Here is a 16,566-nt window from a genome sequence, read left to right on the forward strand (position 1 = left end):
TGAGAGTGCAAGGGTTTTAACGGCGGCTTGGCGTGGGAGTGGGAGTGGGCAATATTCGGACGGTATTGTTAATGGCAGATTTTGAGCAGACTTTGAGCAGAGATTTTGTTACCATTAATGGAGATGGATAACCTTTGAGTATGTAATACCAAGTAAATGTAATTGCTAGTGTCAAATCTTCCACATATCTCAAGTACCGGTATTAGGCAATTGTGAAGCTCTGGGAGACAATATTACTTTATCGTATGGGAGGTCATAAAGAGGATATGTGGTTTATGCAGGACTAGTAGAAATGTTTTTCCAACATTCCCTGAATAGCTGAGTCAAAATGGACAAAATGATGGATCAGGCATTCAGTATTGAGTATATTGCATGCGAGTTGGAAAGATAATGTCGGTTCCTCGTGAAACGATATTTCTTATGCTCATAGAATGCGGGCTCGGAGGTTCTCTTTGGGGCCTACACCTATGGAGTCAGGGTAGTCTGACTTAGCAAATAAGAAATCCTCCATCATTATCTCATCGTAGAGTGATACATTTACCGTTGCTTTAGAATGAACTTTTGCGGACGCAAATTGTGATCAATCAGATGAGAGCCGAAGAGTGAGAAGAATGGGATTGGTATCGAAGGGTCGGGTTCAGAAAAAGGAGGGTGAATGGGGACTTGATATGAGGATACTACGATCCTGTACGATGGCCCATGTCGCACTCGTTGGGAATGTACTGTCCGTAATATGGTTAACAAACCCGAATATGTAGTACTGACACTAGAAAGAGAGGAGTTGGGTGATTAGAGTGTGAATTGTTTGCGCCATAGGTACCTGAAGAGGGAGAGGAACATATGTTGGGATGCCTTCTAAAAAGAAGTCCAGTCGAGAATTGCCTCGAGGCAGGGTTTCCGGAGCAACCTGGGATACCCGAGAGAACTGAATCTGCAGAACTCGAGACAACAACAATTTGCAAATGTCAACTCCCACTCAGCCATCAACAGGTCGCTAGTGAAAAAGGCACGCCCACAATTGTATCAGCTCGAGTGTTTGGTATTGATTGAATGACCCATCACCGAAGAATCCATCGACTCGTTAATATATTGTAAAGGAAGCATGTAATATGGGATCCATGAGATACTTCATTTATCAACACACAGCATTAGACTGGCAGCCTTGTAAAATGGAAGCTAGTTGGTATTTCAACCATCCGTGCCTTAAGTCATACCATAATCGAGGCATCACAGGAAGGGCCAGTTGCGGAATTGCTGTTGCACATCTCTCCGGTAGATATCGACATGATGTTCGGTAGAGTCTCGTGGGTTTGGGCTCAAATGGCGACGGGAGATCAAAAGATTGGTGTATCGATACCACTCATTAGCCCTGGTACACATCTGCTTGCACCATAGTGGAACAGACACTTTGTTACGGTACTATCATACCATGAAGTTGATCGTAACTCAGAACCTTGAATAAGAAATTCATAGCTTTGCTGTTATCTTAATCAGGAAAGTTGAGTGGTCTTTTGTTTGAAAAGGAATGCCTTTCAAAGTTTCTATGGCAAACCCGTTGGATGCCGAGTTCAGTTGTAAGGTTGCATGAAAGTAATTTCATCTGAGAGACGCATTCCGTCTTCCGGATGTCGGAGAATATGATTCTGGTCCTAATGTAATATCTTGATACAAATTTTGCAGTCTTGGTAAGATATTGTATTGAATCGACAACGCGTGTGCATTCTACCTCCCAAGTCTGAACGACATAAAGAATTCTTGACTCCGATGAGATGGAGCTCTGTTTCCACGTCTTTGTCTGAGAACAATGGAGTGAAAGATAATAGAATGATAACAATGTCTCGAGATGCGAGGGTAGTAGAAGCCAAGCGATACTGCCCTATCGTATGAAGGCCAAGACGGAGAAAACTACACAATGGCCAGGTTAAAGTACGTTTTCTCCGAGATCGACGATGTTGGCTATACCTCTCACTCGCACTCACTCAAGCTTCTTTCTGTGGTCAACCTGCTGAGCATGTAGCAAAGGCAGGGTGATACATAATAGAATGATGCAGCAATCGACTAAAAAGGCAGGCAGAATAAGACGAACAAGGTACAAGAGGCAGTGAGTACTTGGCCTGTGTCTACCATACGGAGTACCCTAGTAACGACGAGAATATCTCCGTTGTACAGATTGCAGTTTGTGATGTTGTGCATCCCAGAAGATTTTAGGAATTTCAGATGATATTTTTCAAACACTTGTAATGAAAACTACCAATATACAGAAAGCCATTCTTCCATCCAAGAATATATGAGAACAGTTCTGAGAACAGTTCTGAGAACAGTTCTGAGAACAGTTCTGAGAACAGTTCTGAGAACATGTCTCAAGAACATAATTTTAGGCTATGCAAAAACTCGTTCGAAACTTCAAAATTCCCAAGACCTTCGGTCCCGAAGCCTTCATCCCATTATCCATACCAAGCCTTTCCCCCAACCGGAAATATACATCCGTACCAGTGCGTGCCACTTACACACAGGAAAATGTCGTCGTAAGCTTTACCCGCGACAATGGAAACACGAAACTCTGCAAACCAACGAGAATGAAGAAAAAGTGTTTTGTTGCAAGTCTGAAAACTTGCCCAGCTTTTTGCTTTTCCTCACTTGGCTAGGTTTGCTATCGAAAGATGTGAATTGGTGGATCTTTGCACGCTTTGGTTTGTGTAAATGGTTATTTTGGGATGGATTGGTGGTAGAACTAAGGTTGTGCATGCTTTGTTCCATTGTTACCTTTCTTTTATTCCCGCCAGTAGATGTTGAATTCGAAGTATTGGTGAAATTGAAGAACGTTACTCAGTCTACCAATTGGTAGACTAAATGAAATTCTAGGAGATGTGAAAGAAATCGGGCGACTATAGTCACGTGCCCGCGCGAACTTTTCAAACACGAACCATCACTTATCTGTCGTGGTTGGATTTGAGACCTTCACCTCATGAGATTTTCAAATGCGTCGATTATACTACCAAGAATGAGAGCTACTCATATCGTATATCAGTTATGAAATAGAATCTGTCTATTGAAGTATGATGACTTATGATTCTGAATACCTTATTTAAGGTTATTGAGCATTCAAAGTGATAACATGATTTCTTGAAATGGCCATACGTCTCACAACTCTCCGCCTATCAAAGTGCGACAATTCATCTACCGAGAATTCTCGAAATGGCTGAAATAGATCATACGGCTCAGACAGAAGTCTTGTATTCTTCAGCGTCAGCTGCAGCATCAGCTCATCCAATAACAGCGGACCAATTGCTTGAATTGGAAGAGCGGCAACGAGTGCTGTTCAATGAGAAAGGTAGTGGACCGGCACGAATCAGAACGGGATGTCAGGAAATTGATAATTATGTTCTTTGCGCCGGTAAAGGTAAACTAGATGGGGGGTTCGAAAGGGGAATTGTAGTGGGGTTGAGTGCTGCTGATGGAGATGAATCGACAAGCAGTCGAGTCGTAAGTTGATGCAATATTGTGTATTGAGTTATGTATTGAATAAGGTCCTGATACATTCTCTATATAGATATCTCTCAACCTCATAGCATCAGTTCTCTCACAACATATCGATTTGGTAGATGTCATTCAAAATTTCCAGAGTGAATTGACGAATAAAAGCAAGCCAAAAGTGGTAGTAATAGATACGACTGGTTCCTTTAACCTTCCTCTCTTGGTCAAAATCTTGAGAACAAGGCTCTTGAAGAGAAGATATGAGATGAGAAGCAGGAACGATATAACTATGAATCTTAACAATGGCCAGAATACAGATGAGAGTACGGGGATCGACATACAAAAAGAGGTGAATGCACTACTGGAGCTGGTAGCCATTAGTAGAGTCTTTGATATTGAGGGGCTATGGGAGGTATTAAGTGAGCTAGGGCGACCAGATGACCTATTCAGAAAAAATGAGGACGATCAGGAGATGCCTGCCACCATACCATCACGGACCAGCAAACCTGTCGAAGGGAAAACAGAGCCATTGCACAAAATCCCAGATGAAATTTGCGACAGCGAAGACGAAGACATCGAATTAACACCACCACCACCACCACCACCCGTCAAACCCCAAGTTTTAACACCAATCCCAAGCTCAACAGAAACCAGTCCCGAAATCTTAATCATAGACAGCATGCACCATCTAATCACCCACCTCTTCACACACTCGGAAAAAGTCTCCGCGCACAACCTCCTCTCCCTCCTATCACACACTCTCCACACCCTAACCCGTACTCAAAATATCCTCACCATCCTCCACAACACCACCACGTCTACCAAACCCACTTTCGCAAACCAACACTCTTCTCGTCAACCTCCACCTCCACCTCCAACTATCCACTCAATCTTCACTTCCCCAGCCCAAAAACCATCACTCGGACGTATCTTTGACGATTTCCTCAATCTCCACATTATGATCTCGAAACTTCCGAAGAAGAGGGGAGATGCCGAGATGCTCTACGCTCGAGGTGAAAATACATCTCATGTTGGGAGCGAGGATGTCGCTTATAGTTTTGTGTTTGAGATTTTGAGGGATGAGTGTCCGGTTTTGGGTGGGGAGAGGAAGGTGGGGAGGAGGTTTGGGGATAGGGAACAGAGGTGGGGGGTTTTTGAGATGGGGGATGGGGATGGGGGTGGGAGTTGAGGGGTGGAGTTGAGGGGTGTTTTAGGATGGATGGAGAGAAGGAGGGGAGAGACTAGCGTGCGATGACTGGAAAGTGTGGAAATAGGATGGGGAAGGGGTGTCAAAATAAAAATGATAGATGGATAGATCTTTCGCATACCTACTCACTGTATACATACGTACATATCAATCATTTAGCCATCTCGCTTAGACGCACTTTACAAAATATCATGAATTCGCGTTCCGATTCCGATTCCGCAAATGCAATGCGATGCCTAGGTCATGCTATTACCTAAAAAATAAAAAAAATAAAAAAAGAGACCCATCTCTTCCCTTTCCTTGGATATTCTACTTCATCTCGCTAGCCCTCAACATATCAAAACTCTCTCCACTCTCGCTTCCTTCTCCTTCATCCTCCTCATCTCTAAACCCGCCAACCACACCCTCAACCAAGACACCCCCCTTTCTAAACCTCTTCCTTCCAATTTCCACCTCTTCAAGCGCTAGTCTAGGTCCATTTCCTAGAATAAATCTTCTATGCCATTCTCCTACAAACATACCTTCCGGATCCGCATTATTTCTAATCTTTCTCCAGTTCTCCAAGTTCTCTCCATACATCTCTTCAATATCTTCACCTGTAGTTTCGAAATTCTTAGCCCAATGAGGTCTGCCTCCTAGTTCTCGCATCAAAAATTCGAATCCTTGGTAATATCTTGCATGACATGGTGGATCCATATCATATGGACGATAGAGAGTTGCGTTTAGGTAAAGAGTTGCTTCTTCTGTACATGTAGGATCGAGATGTGGACGAGGGGTAAGACTGTTGCTTGTTTCTGTGACGCGGACTTCGACAGGTGCGTGGACGTATAGACCTTCTGCTGAATAAGGGATGCCATGTGCAACGTAATCTGAATCTTCTGGAGTAAGATGATTAAGCCACGAACTTAATCTCTTTAAAGCTTCTGGACCTTTGGAGATTGGAATTGCCCATTCGTTGACGAATTGCGAGTAAAGACAATTCATAAGGAGAGCTTGACGAGATGGTTGAATTGCGGAGCTCTTGGAACCATTTGCAAATCCATATTGCATACCAAAGACAAACCACTCTACCCATGGAAGAATTCGTGGAACATAATGTCCTAGAGCAAGAAGATTATGATAGACGTGATAACCTAACCAAGCATCATAGTAAGATTTTGGAGGAGGCATGGGAGCCAAATCTGTCTTTTCAGCAGCCCAAACAACTGCTCTTCTTGTGTAAGGAAACCACCAAACTCGAACAAATTCGGTCTGTGTCCAAAGAGTTTTATCCCAGTTGTTCATCATTCGAAGATCTGTATCCACAGTTTGTTCCCATGAAAGAGTGAAAGCTGGTACGGCTTGGAAAGTGATTTCTGTGATGATACCAATTGCTCCCAAAGAAATGAGAGAAGCGCGAAAGAGTTCCTCATTTTGATTCGGTGAACAAGTTTCCGTTCTACCATTCGAAAGAGTAATCTTCAACTCCAAGATTGAACTTGACAAAATTCCATGTCGCAAAGTACTTCCGTGAGTCCCTGTCGAAATTGCTCCAGCGATCGATTGATGATTAATACTACCCAAATTTGGCATTGCCAAACCGACAGCATCAAGTTGTTCGCCCACGGAATATAATCGAATACCACTTTGCATAACCACAACACCTGTTTCCCGATCCGCAGACAGAATTTTGTTGAAATTATCCAAATTAATGAGCCAGCTCGATGTGCAAGTAATATTTGAAGGAGAATGACCACATCCTACCGTTGTAATTCTGCGTCGACATCTTCGCGCAAGGTTGACGACCTTTTCGACTTCGGCGATAGATTGTGGTTGAATGAACAATTCAGGAGATGAATGAAATGTTCTTGCCCATGTTGATTGAGTATGATTTTTTACTGCGCGAAATGGAACATCGTCGCCATATTTTTCCAATTCGGATTTGATTGCGGGGTCCATCTTTGCGCCCAGATCGACCTAGGTATTATTTCTTTGAATGTTGTAAGCAAGTTGTAGATCTACTTTGAAATGGGGATGAAAACTTACTAGGTAATCTCACTCGATGTATAACTTAGGTTAAGAAAGGAATATTATATTCTCATCTAATATTCCAGAGAGATGTAAAAGAAAATAAAGATTCTCCCATTTTTGTCGCCTCTCTTCGAAGGAGGTTTGATACTTTTTTTAGGCGGGGTGGTTTGGAATACGAAACTAAAATGGCTGCAGATGAGTGCATGAGATGAGTGCATAAAAAAATAAGCCGACGCCGACAATACAATACAATACAATACAATACAATACAACACAATACAATACAACACAATACAATACAATACCGATACCGATACGTCCAATGATTTCAATCAGTCTAGTCGTCAGTCCAGCCAGATCTTTCAATGATTTGATGTGATGAAACTAGACCACGAATGGGCTCATTTTCTACAATCACCAGTCAAAGACCAACGAATAATATTCGGAAGTCATATAAATGACTGATATACATATATATCTACATATATATAAAACGTGTTTTATTAGTGAATAAGTTATATCAGTGAATGAATCATTTCGAAAATTATTTAAATCAAGCTTTTCAAAAATATTAATATTTTAATAACTAATCATTATTTTTTTATATAAAAGATTTTAAAAAATAACTAAAATCTAGATTTTTTATTGATTTAATTTTTATAAGATAATTTTATTATTTTCTATAAAAAAAAGGAAATTGTTACAATTCTTATTGCAAAAAAACTATTTTTACAATAACAACTTTATAAATTCGAATTTCTTAAAACTAATTAGATTTTTAAAAATTTCAGAAAATTATATCTATAAATAAAGAAAGTATATAATTATATATAAACAAATGTTGTATATAAAATTAGTGATCTATTCACTAATATAAACTATTCACTAATAAAACACGTTATATATATATACATACAACATATACTAGCTCGAGACTAAGTAATGTTATATAAATGATTTGTTTGCTCACTTGTTTGTTCTTGTTGATTTATTATCACCATTATCTCTATCAAACTACTAGATACCATATTAGATTGTATCTACATAGTAGACAATTGGATGACGCTCCGCTGGCCCTTCGGGGACCACTGCCGTGGAGGCAGACTATTGGAAATGGCAATATCTAATACTTGCTGCTACTTCTTGACATCTTTTGAATTTCGAGCGCAGCGAGCTATGGGGGTTTGGGGGCTTGCCCCCATCAATAAACACAGAAAGATATGAATATGCAATGCAGACTTACATATCTACTGATCCTACTCTGGATACCCCTAGGTATGAAAATGATCAAGACGACGAACATAGATCGGAAGCCAGGAGTTTGTGCATCCACTGCCAATATGGGTACGATACTCCAGATTCTTCTCGTTTTCTCCTCAGTACTCAGGCCAAGGACAACGAACGATAAAGTTTCTAGAAATTCTAGAAATTCAATCGACTTAGGATCTTAGCAAGGATATACATGTTCAATTAATATACAAGTCATATCATTCCGTATATGCAAGGCGACCTGTCAAAGATATTGATTGATCACCAGTCTACAAAAGGGTTATATGTATCCACCAACATAGCAACGATCCTATTGATATTGGTAAATGCTCAAAATTCTTTTTATATCTCGTGAGCCTCACATCTTGTTCAATATACATCATATGAAGGTATATTATTTTACAATTGTCAAGTATATCATATCAAATATATCATGTTCGTTCTTCTATTCATATTCATGTAAATGAAAATCGAGATGGAAAGATTTCCTAGACTTCCCCAAACCCTCGATCCCTAACTTTTCATCTCTTTTTTCTTTTTTCCTTTTTCCTCATTGTTTGCATGAACTTCATCTGAACTATTATTTCATGGAGTCCTAGTCTTGGTCTCACTTGAGTCTACCCTTCGTATGCGGAACATCCGGACCCCTCTCTACTCAACCAAATGAGGTAAACGTTTAGATATTGTATCAATTTAACATAGGGGAGAAATCTCTATTGCATTGCATCGCTTTTGGAGGTGTATCTAAGATCGAGGTGTTCGAGAAGAGATTTGATACCTGCAGACAGTCCAGACAGCAATAGCTACAATATCTACAAGATCTACCATATATACAATATTCTTCTATCGGTCTGATCCTCTCTCTCTATACAAAAGTACTTGTTGATTTATTTCATTCTCTCATTCTCTCCCTTCCTCTCTCTCTCTCTCTCTCTCTATACATCTACATATACGTCTACATCTACAAATACATCTACTCTCTTCCTAAATTTACTGTACATCGTCTAAATCTAAACCGTTCACATTCTTTTATTCTTCTATTCTATCATTGTGTTATTACCTTATTCTATCCTCTTCTCCTTTCCCAATAAAATGAAATAATGGTTAATGTCGCCCTCTCACTCACGTTATCAGCTGGAATGTCTCCTACACCCAGCAGCACATTTTGCGGTCTTCATCGTCCCTCACATTCTCACTCCAATCTAAAGAAAGACGCCGCCCAACAAGATATTTCCGACGCTGTCTCCACGACTTCCTCCAAATTCCGCAAACAATTAGTAGCAAATGCACGACCTCTTCTTCTCCGTCGTCGCGATACCTCAGGTACAACTCAAAGTCTGCCAAATTTAAGTTCGAAATCAAAATCAAAGTCGAGTCTTCGAGATCAAGATAAATTCGATGGCGACGACAATTCACATTCCTCAATTTCAGTACCACCCGGTCGAAACCTCAAGTTAAAGAAATCTCAACCACCCGGTTCCACTTCACCCAATTTTTCCCTCCCACTCAATAATAATAACAATTCTAAACGTCCATCCGTCGATTTTCAATGGGCGCGTGAGGATCAATTGAGTGTTATTCTAGAATATTTGGAAGAAACTACACGTAGCGGAAGTACTCCCAATTCAGAGACTGCCGATCCATTAAGTCATTCCAATTCTAATCCAGCAACTCCGCTCGCATTACCGCAACCCCCCCAAACAAAAACCCCACCTCTCGCAATCCCCGAAACAATACGAGAAAACTTGTCTCCGACACCTACATCATCACCTCGCACACCAAAGTTTAATAAAATCGGTGTTCGTGAACGCGCAAGTAATTCGAAAATTCCAAGTTATTCTTATTCGAGAACTCCTTCTACACCTTCGACTCTCAATACCGCTTTCACAAATTCATCAACACCTTCCAGACCCCAAAACCTGATAAGAAGAAGTGAACAACGAAATCTGGAGGATAAATTCAGAGAAATAAGAGAAGGGTTGAGAGATAAAGATCGTGCGGATCCAATTGATTTTTCAAGCAGCGCATTGGGAATCAAAATGGCTAGCAGTATTGGTAGTGAGAGGGGAACACCGGAGATGGTACCAAGACCCATTGCGCATCCGCCAAAAGATGTAAGTATCTTCTTGTTTTAATTCTTGTTTCCGAAGATGAGATGACAGAAGGGGAAGTTGAACGGGAGAAAATAAATGGAAGCTTCTCTTCTAGTTGCTGCACTTTATGGGGGCAAGCCCCAAAACCCCCTTTTGCTCGCTGCGCTCGATTTTTTCCTCTACGAAACTAGTCGGCCTCCACGGCAGTGGCCCTCGGAGAGCCAGCGGAGCGTCATTCATGAAGTTTCATTATGGAAAGCAGTGCCCTTTCCTATTCCAATGTGGTCCATCACGTATCTCAACCGATGAACGTTAGATCAAAAGTTTCAATTCACATCTCAATACCATTAATTCACTCCACTAAACCATACTAACATCACTTCTCCCACAGCTCGAATCCATAGCCCGCATAGATTCATCTCTCATCTTCGAACATTTCACCACTTCCGATGCCTGGGTTCTCGGATCCGCTCTCCGTGAGCGTCTCCTTCCTCATCCAACTCCAGTCGTTATTTCCATCTCCCTTTCAAACGCCAATCAAGTTCTTTTCCACTGCTGTACCCATTCTGGAACCATGCCCGATAATGATTCTTGGGTTTCGCGAAAGAGAAAGACGGTTTTGAGATGGGGTGTTTCAACATGGTATATGTGGTGTAAATTTGAAGGGGATGAGAGTGCTTTTGCGCGCAAATATGGATTGGGGAATGAAGCGGGAGAATATGCGATTCATGGGGGTGGAGTACCGATTAGAGTTACAGGTGTGGAGGGAGTGGTAGCTTGTGTGGTTGTCAGTGGATTGAAACAGTGGGAGGATCATGGAGTTATTGTCGAAGTTATTCGTGATTTGTATTATTGAGCGGATTTGTGAGTTTGTGCGTGCATCGTGAGTCTAGGTGATTTGGACAATCGAATATGGACGCGGTGTTTTTTTCATATTCTGCGACTTGCATATAAAGGATGGATGCATGGAATTACGGGATGTTTTAAACTTGGCTTGGATGGTTCGGTATGGTTTGGTTGAATGGTTCGCATTGTTTACGCGCGTTAATGAATGCGCACATGGTATATGTTGAAAGGGGAAGTTAAGAAAATGGAGGGAAAAAGGAAGGGAAGAGCAGCGATGATTGATGATTAAAGAGAAGAAAGGTCATCAGCAAGAATAGAACAGGATGGAATGGAGAAAAGGGTGTTTATGTATATACGTATGTATATAAGTATACCCAAGCCTATCAGTGGCTATGGCGATGAATTGAATTTCAACCATATGATATATTTTTAAGGCTTTTGTGTGGGATGATGTGTGAATTGGTTGTGTGTGTGTTTTTTGATGTGAGGATGGGATGCGGTTCTGGCGAACTGGAATTGGAATTGAAAGTAGAAGTAAAAGTAAAAGTAAAAGTAAAAGTAAAAGTAATGCATTCGATCATCCAACTCACCTACTTGGGTTTATATCAAGTGATGTTATAATGCATCATATTATATCATATTATATGATCTCGCATCACCTCACATCACCTCACATCACCTCACATCACATCACCTCACACTACAACACATACATTCCTCGCTTATCTCCTCTCCTCTCCCTCTCCCCCTTTCTATTCCTAAACTGCCTTTCTCCCTCCAGATTTGCTTTTGAATATACTGCTCTGCTCGAAGTCGATATGTGTATGTAATGCATATATAAATATGCCCAGAATTGTCTTCTGGTTCTCATCTTTTCATTACCTTTTTCTATTATCTTCTCTTCGGTTGAGTGTGGAGGAATTAGATTATCATGAGTGTACTAGGTATGAATAACAACTCTTATATGATGAGGGATTTAGGAGAAGAATGAAGGGAATGTTGTTTAATCATTGGATTTATCTAAACACCTCTAAAATCTCTCTAATTACTTCTTTAAATATCGAATATCAATAAATATCTATCTCCACCTCATAAAACCACTCATTTATTTCCCCTCCTTTTCCTTCTCATCCTCTACCGAATTCTCAACCACATCCACCATAAACGCACCACCCAGCAAGATAGCCGGTTCTTCTAAACTCTTATGTTCATAACTCAACGTTCCTACTCCTCCCGCCTCGAGCAAAAAAGTCGGTCCATCCTGTAACGTTTTTCCAACCCATCTCATCGCAAACGCTCTCAATATATGTCCATGCGCTACAATCAACACATCTCCCGTTCCCGCATCCTTTTTATCTTTCCCGATTACGGGACCGTGGTATTTGGATCGGATGTCTGAGATAAGAGCATCGATGCGTTCGGTGACTTGTTCAGGGGATTCGCCATCTGGACAACCATCGCGCCAAATATCCCACTCGGGAAGTCCGGCGGCTTTGCGATCAGAGCGGATTTGTGCAGAGGTGATTCCTTCGTAAGAACCGTAATCCCATTCCCGGATGTTTTCGGTGATTTCTACTTTTGCTGATGTGCGGATTCCTGAGGTTTGGACATTAGCAAGTGTCGATATACATACTAGAAGTTCGGAAGTAAAATTTCCAGGCAATCAGGAGAGTATATGGAATAGATGTTTGGATTGGGAGAGTGAAGTAAGGAAATAAACACTCACCAAATTCAGCATGTTTTCTTCGTTCTTCCCATGGAAGTTTCTCGGCACACCCCACTTCGAGGAGTTCGAGGGTTCTTTGGGCACGTTTCCGTGGGGAGACATAGCTGGATAGTTGTTAGAATTGTGAATATTTACCTAAAAAGATAACTGAATATTCGAGCGCAGCGAGCAAATGGGGGTTTGGGGGCTTGCCCCCATTAATATCAATACAGCAATTAATGGAAGACGCTCCGCTGGCCCTTCGGGGACCACTGCCGTGGAGGCAGACTAGGAGAGGATTGAAACATACATATGAGCCAAGTTTCTAGGAACAATCAATCGATCATCACCAATTAATGCTCTTCCCGTTGCACGAATTCTCTTTTCTCCATTGGCAGTCAAAGGAAGTTCAGTGATGCCTGTATGTCGACCATTGAGAGACCATTCGGTTTCACCATGGCGGATCACGAAGACTCGAGGACTGGTCATTATGTAGGAGGATGTGATGCGATGTGATATTTGTTTATCTTTTAACTTTCAGTTGAGGGGTAGAGGGGATGCTTGTTTTGGCGCAGATCGTTGACTTAAGTTATAGAATAAGTCATCCAAAAATGAACGGCGTGTTTGTATAAAGTAAAGTAAAGTAAAGTCTATGACTCAATTAGTATATATTCGAATATTATAAATTCCAACATCATTTCCATTTCTTCCGAGTCCCAGAATCAAACCTCTTCTCTCCTCTTCTCTCCTCTTCTCCCCCTCAATGCGCAAATACAAATAGCGGCAGTGCAGGAAACCAACATAATTGAATCTACCTACCTGCCTAGTGATCTGTGCCTCACTCCTTCGACTCTAATAAGAATCCAACGATAATTATCACAAGAGGCCAAGTATCTTCCAAGAAAACAACGGTTTTTAAATCAATACAAATCAAAAATGACAAGCAGCTGCCCCTCACTTACACGTCGATACACCAATGATGTCGATTTGAGCTCCGTGAGCTCCGTGAGCTCCGTACACCGAACGCTAATTGGAGGAGTGGAGTTAATTGGTGAGGAAATGGAAATGGAGATGGCATTTAGTTGGAAGGAGAGAGGAAGTGGGAGTGGGAATGTGAAAGAGATGGAAAGAAAAGAGAAACAGAAACAGAAGAAGGAAAATATTAAACTTACTAATACTGGAGAGAGAAGTAAGAAAGAAAAGAAAGTAGAGAGAGAACAATCAATTGATGAAATTTGGAAGGGAGTTTGGACTTGAATTTCTATTTTCTACAGACATCCATCTACTTGCTACTTATCGGACAATCGGAAAAGTCCAAGATCTTCGGTGAAGTTTGAACCCGAGATGTATTTTTCTGGAGCTTCAGTATCAATCACCAAACGGTAAACTTTGCGACGACATACTTAATTGCTGAGTATCCCAGGGAGCCTCAAAATGTCAACATCGCAACAGGTAACCAAATTGAAAAGAATAGTATGGACGGGTGCAATTGCATCAGTTACAGTCGTGGGCACAATATATGGTGCTGGGTTGAAAACGCAGGGAGAACAAAAACAGGTACTTCCTTCCACTAAGATCTACGATTTTAACTCCCACTACATTCTCAAGAACAAAAGCTAACCTTTCACCTTCCTTAAGCAAATCCGCAAGGTTCGTGAAGCTCCGATCTCTGAACGAATTGCCCATCTCGAAGAACAGCGGGGAGTATTAGTGGGTAAAAGAATGGGGTTGCAAAAGAAGATTGAAGAATCACAAATGAGGAGGAATGGGGCGACGGTTGAAGAAAGTACTAGGGGAATGGAGAGGAAGAGGGGAGAAAATGTTGGTTTGACGATGGAGGGGGAGAGGAAGACGACAAGGGTGGATATGGAGGACAATTTGAGGGTGGTTGGGGTGGAGACGGAGATTGAAGAGGGGAAGAAGGGAAGAGAGAGGAAGAGGAATTGGTGGTGAGGGGGCTGCATGTTTAAGGATTTGAGATATGCGGGAGAAGAGGCAGGCTACATATGCGGTATCGAAGACTTGTCCGATGGGGCTAGGCTTCGATTAGAAGCATCGATCCCTCCATGGTCTCGAGGAGAGGGGCAGTGACGATTGCGAACACACTGCGTAAGAGAAGAGAAGATAGATTTACGGTCGGGCCAGGAAAGCTGTCCTATAGGAGCGGCAGCATAGGGTTCGCGAGCCATCGAAAAAGAAGCAAATGAAATTTGGCGGCAGAATTTCGAGACAAGCAGTCTGCATCATGAACGTTGAAGAATGCAAGAAGACTCTCGCCTTGATCACCGCAAAAGAGACCACCTGAAACTTTCCTGGCCGACTCACCACCTTGTATGGACCAAACACCTCGCAATCTCAAGCATCGGAAGATGAGCTTTGGATTTGGGGTCGAAGTACCTCTGTGTTTGGGGTATTTACCTGATAGAAAATCTGGATTGCATGCAAGCCATGATCACATATCAGCTTTGATAGATGGCAAATATGAAGCTTGCAGTTAGTAACTTCAGTTTTACGAGTACTCATAAGGAGGATGAAGATATTACTACACAGCTAATGGTACCTCCTGCCACAATATCAACAGATGATTTGTATGCCAAAAAATCACTAAGATGATGCAAAATTGCGTTCCAAAACATTATCATCCAATATGATACATAAGTTGTGTGTAAGTGTGTTCCTAAGATTTTACATGCACATGCTATACAACCGTTCAAGCGGTTCTACCAGTCCCTGGCATTTTGTTATACAGCAAGTAGCTCATTCATGGTGCATTCCATTAGATTTCCATTTTCATGTACGTGAGTGATATTATGGGCTAAGTAAACTCATCATTATCACACTTGGCAGATATATCTTGACATAATACACCGACACAATGGGATTATATATTTTTGTTCTACCTTATTCACTGGATTGGAATGTAATATTTGGTTATTAGTTATACTGGATTAATGGACTGTGTCTTAAACCAATTAAGGGATTTTTTTTGTTTTATAAGATACTATTTGAATAGGTTTTATATTCTATATTTATAAGTTGTAAAGTTTATAAAGTCTCATTATAATTTCGAATTATAAAATATTAACTGGTTGATAAGACCACCTTCAATCATACCATAAAACAGATTTTTTGACTATAAGATAATACCGCCTGATCCGGTTAATACGGTGTTCAATTGTGCCTTAAACTTTTTATGTTGAAAACATGATCGAGGGCTTGCCGCCATGGTTCTTGGTAGAGTTCTCTACCTGTCAGTATCCGATACCAGGAAGAACCGGTTCATTTCCTTGGAATCCTCCTGCAACTTAGTCTCTATCTCTAGAATCTGCCACATCTCTCATAATCAAAAGAGCGAGAACAAAATGTTGATAATACCAAGCGTCATTCATAATCCCCTCATTTCTTACCTTCTTACCGAGTGATCTATCACTTCCATCATATCACGTCTATCAATCGTCCATCACGATGCGGGGAATCCTAGTCGTGTAACCACAAATTGAAAATGGGATGATATTGAATATATAGAATATTCGACTCCAATAAGCGAAGGAAGCCATAGCTCATTATTGCTAGTGGCGGCTCGTTGATCGTCGATGTAAATGCACAATAGTCCGTACACAAGAAGTAGAGTGGCTCGCTCTACTTACCGTCATTTCGCGTGAGATAATATGGAAATGGCGTGTGTATTTTACATTATGTTGTGCGGTGAGACGAAATGTGCAAAATCCGCTGAAATTGACGAGACTTTTAACACATGGAAAACGGAATGATGCTTAGCTTGGAAATATGGGACATATGGCTTGCGATAGTGAAGTTCTAGTATGTGTTAGAAGAGGTGAAGATGATGATTTCCTTCTTATGACGGGACAGGGGAATGGGGTGGGGTGGGATTAATTTGAAAAGGCGCCACAGGAGTGAAGTGTTTGACTGAGATATGGAGTCGTGGTGTCTGAATTTTGGGG

General features: G+C 41.3%; 5 protein-coding genes across 5 annotated transcripts; 3 read left to right on the forward strand and 2 right to left on the reverse strand.

Annotated features, from left to right (window-relative positions):
* Positions 1 to 3,195: 3,195 nt before the first annotated feature.
* On the forward strand, positions 3,196 to 4,663 carry EAE97_002057 (uncharacterized protein; the record flags this gene model as incomplete). The annotated part of the gene is made up of 2 exons (XM_038872568.1): positions 3,196 to 3,483; positions 3,551 to 4,663. The coding sequence occupies 2 exons, from the start codon at positions 3,196 to 3,198 to the stop codon at positions 4,661 to 4,663; spliced, it is 1,401 nt and encodes a 466-aa protein (XP_038737126.1).
* Positions 4,664 to 4,990: 327 nt separating this feature from the next.
* Positions 4,991 to 6,619, reverse strand: EAE97_002058 (uncharacterized protein; the record flags this gene model as incomplete). The annotated part of the gene is made up of 1 exon (XM_038872569.1): positions 4,991 to 6,619. One exon carries the CDS (start codon positions 6,617 to 6,619, stop codon positions 4,991 to 4,993), a length of 1,629 nt encoding a protein of 542 aa, XP_038737127.1.
* A 1,758-nt stretch (positions 6,620 to 8,377) lies between these two features.
* EAE97_002059 (uncharacterized protein) lies at positions 8,378 to 11,303 on the forward strand. The gene is made up of 2 exons (XM_038872570.1): positions 8,378 to 10,074; positions 10,445 to 11,303. Exons 1-2 carry the CDS (start codon positions 9,061 to 9,063, stop codon positions 10,907 to 10,909), a joined length of 1,479 nt encoding a protein of 492 aa, XP_038737128.1. The 5' UTR covers positions 8,378 to 9,060; the 3' UTR covers positions 10,910 to 11,303.
* Positions 11,304 to 12,004: 701 nt separating this feature from the next.
* EAE97_002060 (uncharacterized protein) lies at positions 12,005 to 13,093 on the reverse strand (the record flags this gene model as incomplete). The annotated part of the gene is made up of 3 exons (XM_038872571.1): positions 12,005 to 12,495; positions 12,626 to 12,729; positions 12,915 to 13,093. The coding sequence occupies 3 exons, from the start codon at positions 13,091 to 13,093 to the stop codon at positions 12,005 to 12,007; spliced, it is 774 nt and encodes a 257-aa protein (XP_038737129.1).
* Positions 13,094 to 13,844: 751 nt separating this feature from the next.
* Positions 13,845 to 15,571, forward strand: EAE97_002061 (uncharacterized protein). Its single transcript, XM_038872572.1, has 2 exons — positions 13,845 to 14,161; positions 14,243 to 15,571. The coding sequence occupies exons 1-2, from the start codon at positions 14,039 to 14,041 to the stop codon at positions 14,555 to 14,557; spliced, it is 438 nt and encodes a 145-aa protein (XP_038737130.1). The 5' UTR covers positions 13,845 to 14,038; the 3' UTR covers positions 14,558 to 15,571.
* The last annotated feature ends 995 nt before the right edge of the window (positions 15,572 to 16,566 follow it).

The sequence above is a fragment of the Botrytis byssoidea genome (genome assembly GCF_014898295.1).
Source record: "Botrytis byssoidea strain MUCL 94 chromosome Unknown BBYS_003, whole genome shotgun sequence".
Lineage (NCBI taxonomy): Eukaryota > Fungi > Ascomycota > Leotiomycetes > Helotiales > Sclerotiniaceae > Botrytis > Botrytis byssoidea.

Coding starts and splice junctions, on each gene's coding strand:
- EAE97_002061 (XM_038872572.1), top strand. CDS start 14,039: ATGTCAACATCGCAACAGGTAACCAAATTGAAAAGAATAGTATGGACG. Junction 14,162..14,242: donor CGCAGGGAGAACAAAAACAG/GTACTTCCTTCC, acceptor ACCTTCCTTAAG/CAAATCCGCAAGGTTCGTGA.
- EAE97_002059 (XM_038872570.1), top strand. CDS start 9,061: ATGGTTAATGTCGCCCTCTCACTCACGTTATCAGCTGGAATGTCTCCT. Junction 10,075..10,444: donor TTGCGCATCCGCCAAAAGAT/GTAAGTATCTTC, acceptor CTTCTCCCACAG/CTCGAATCCATAGCCCGCAT.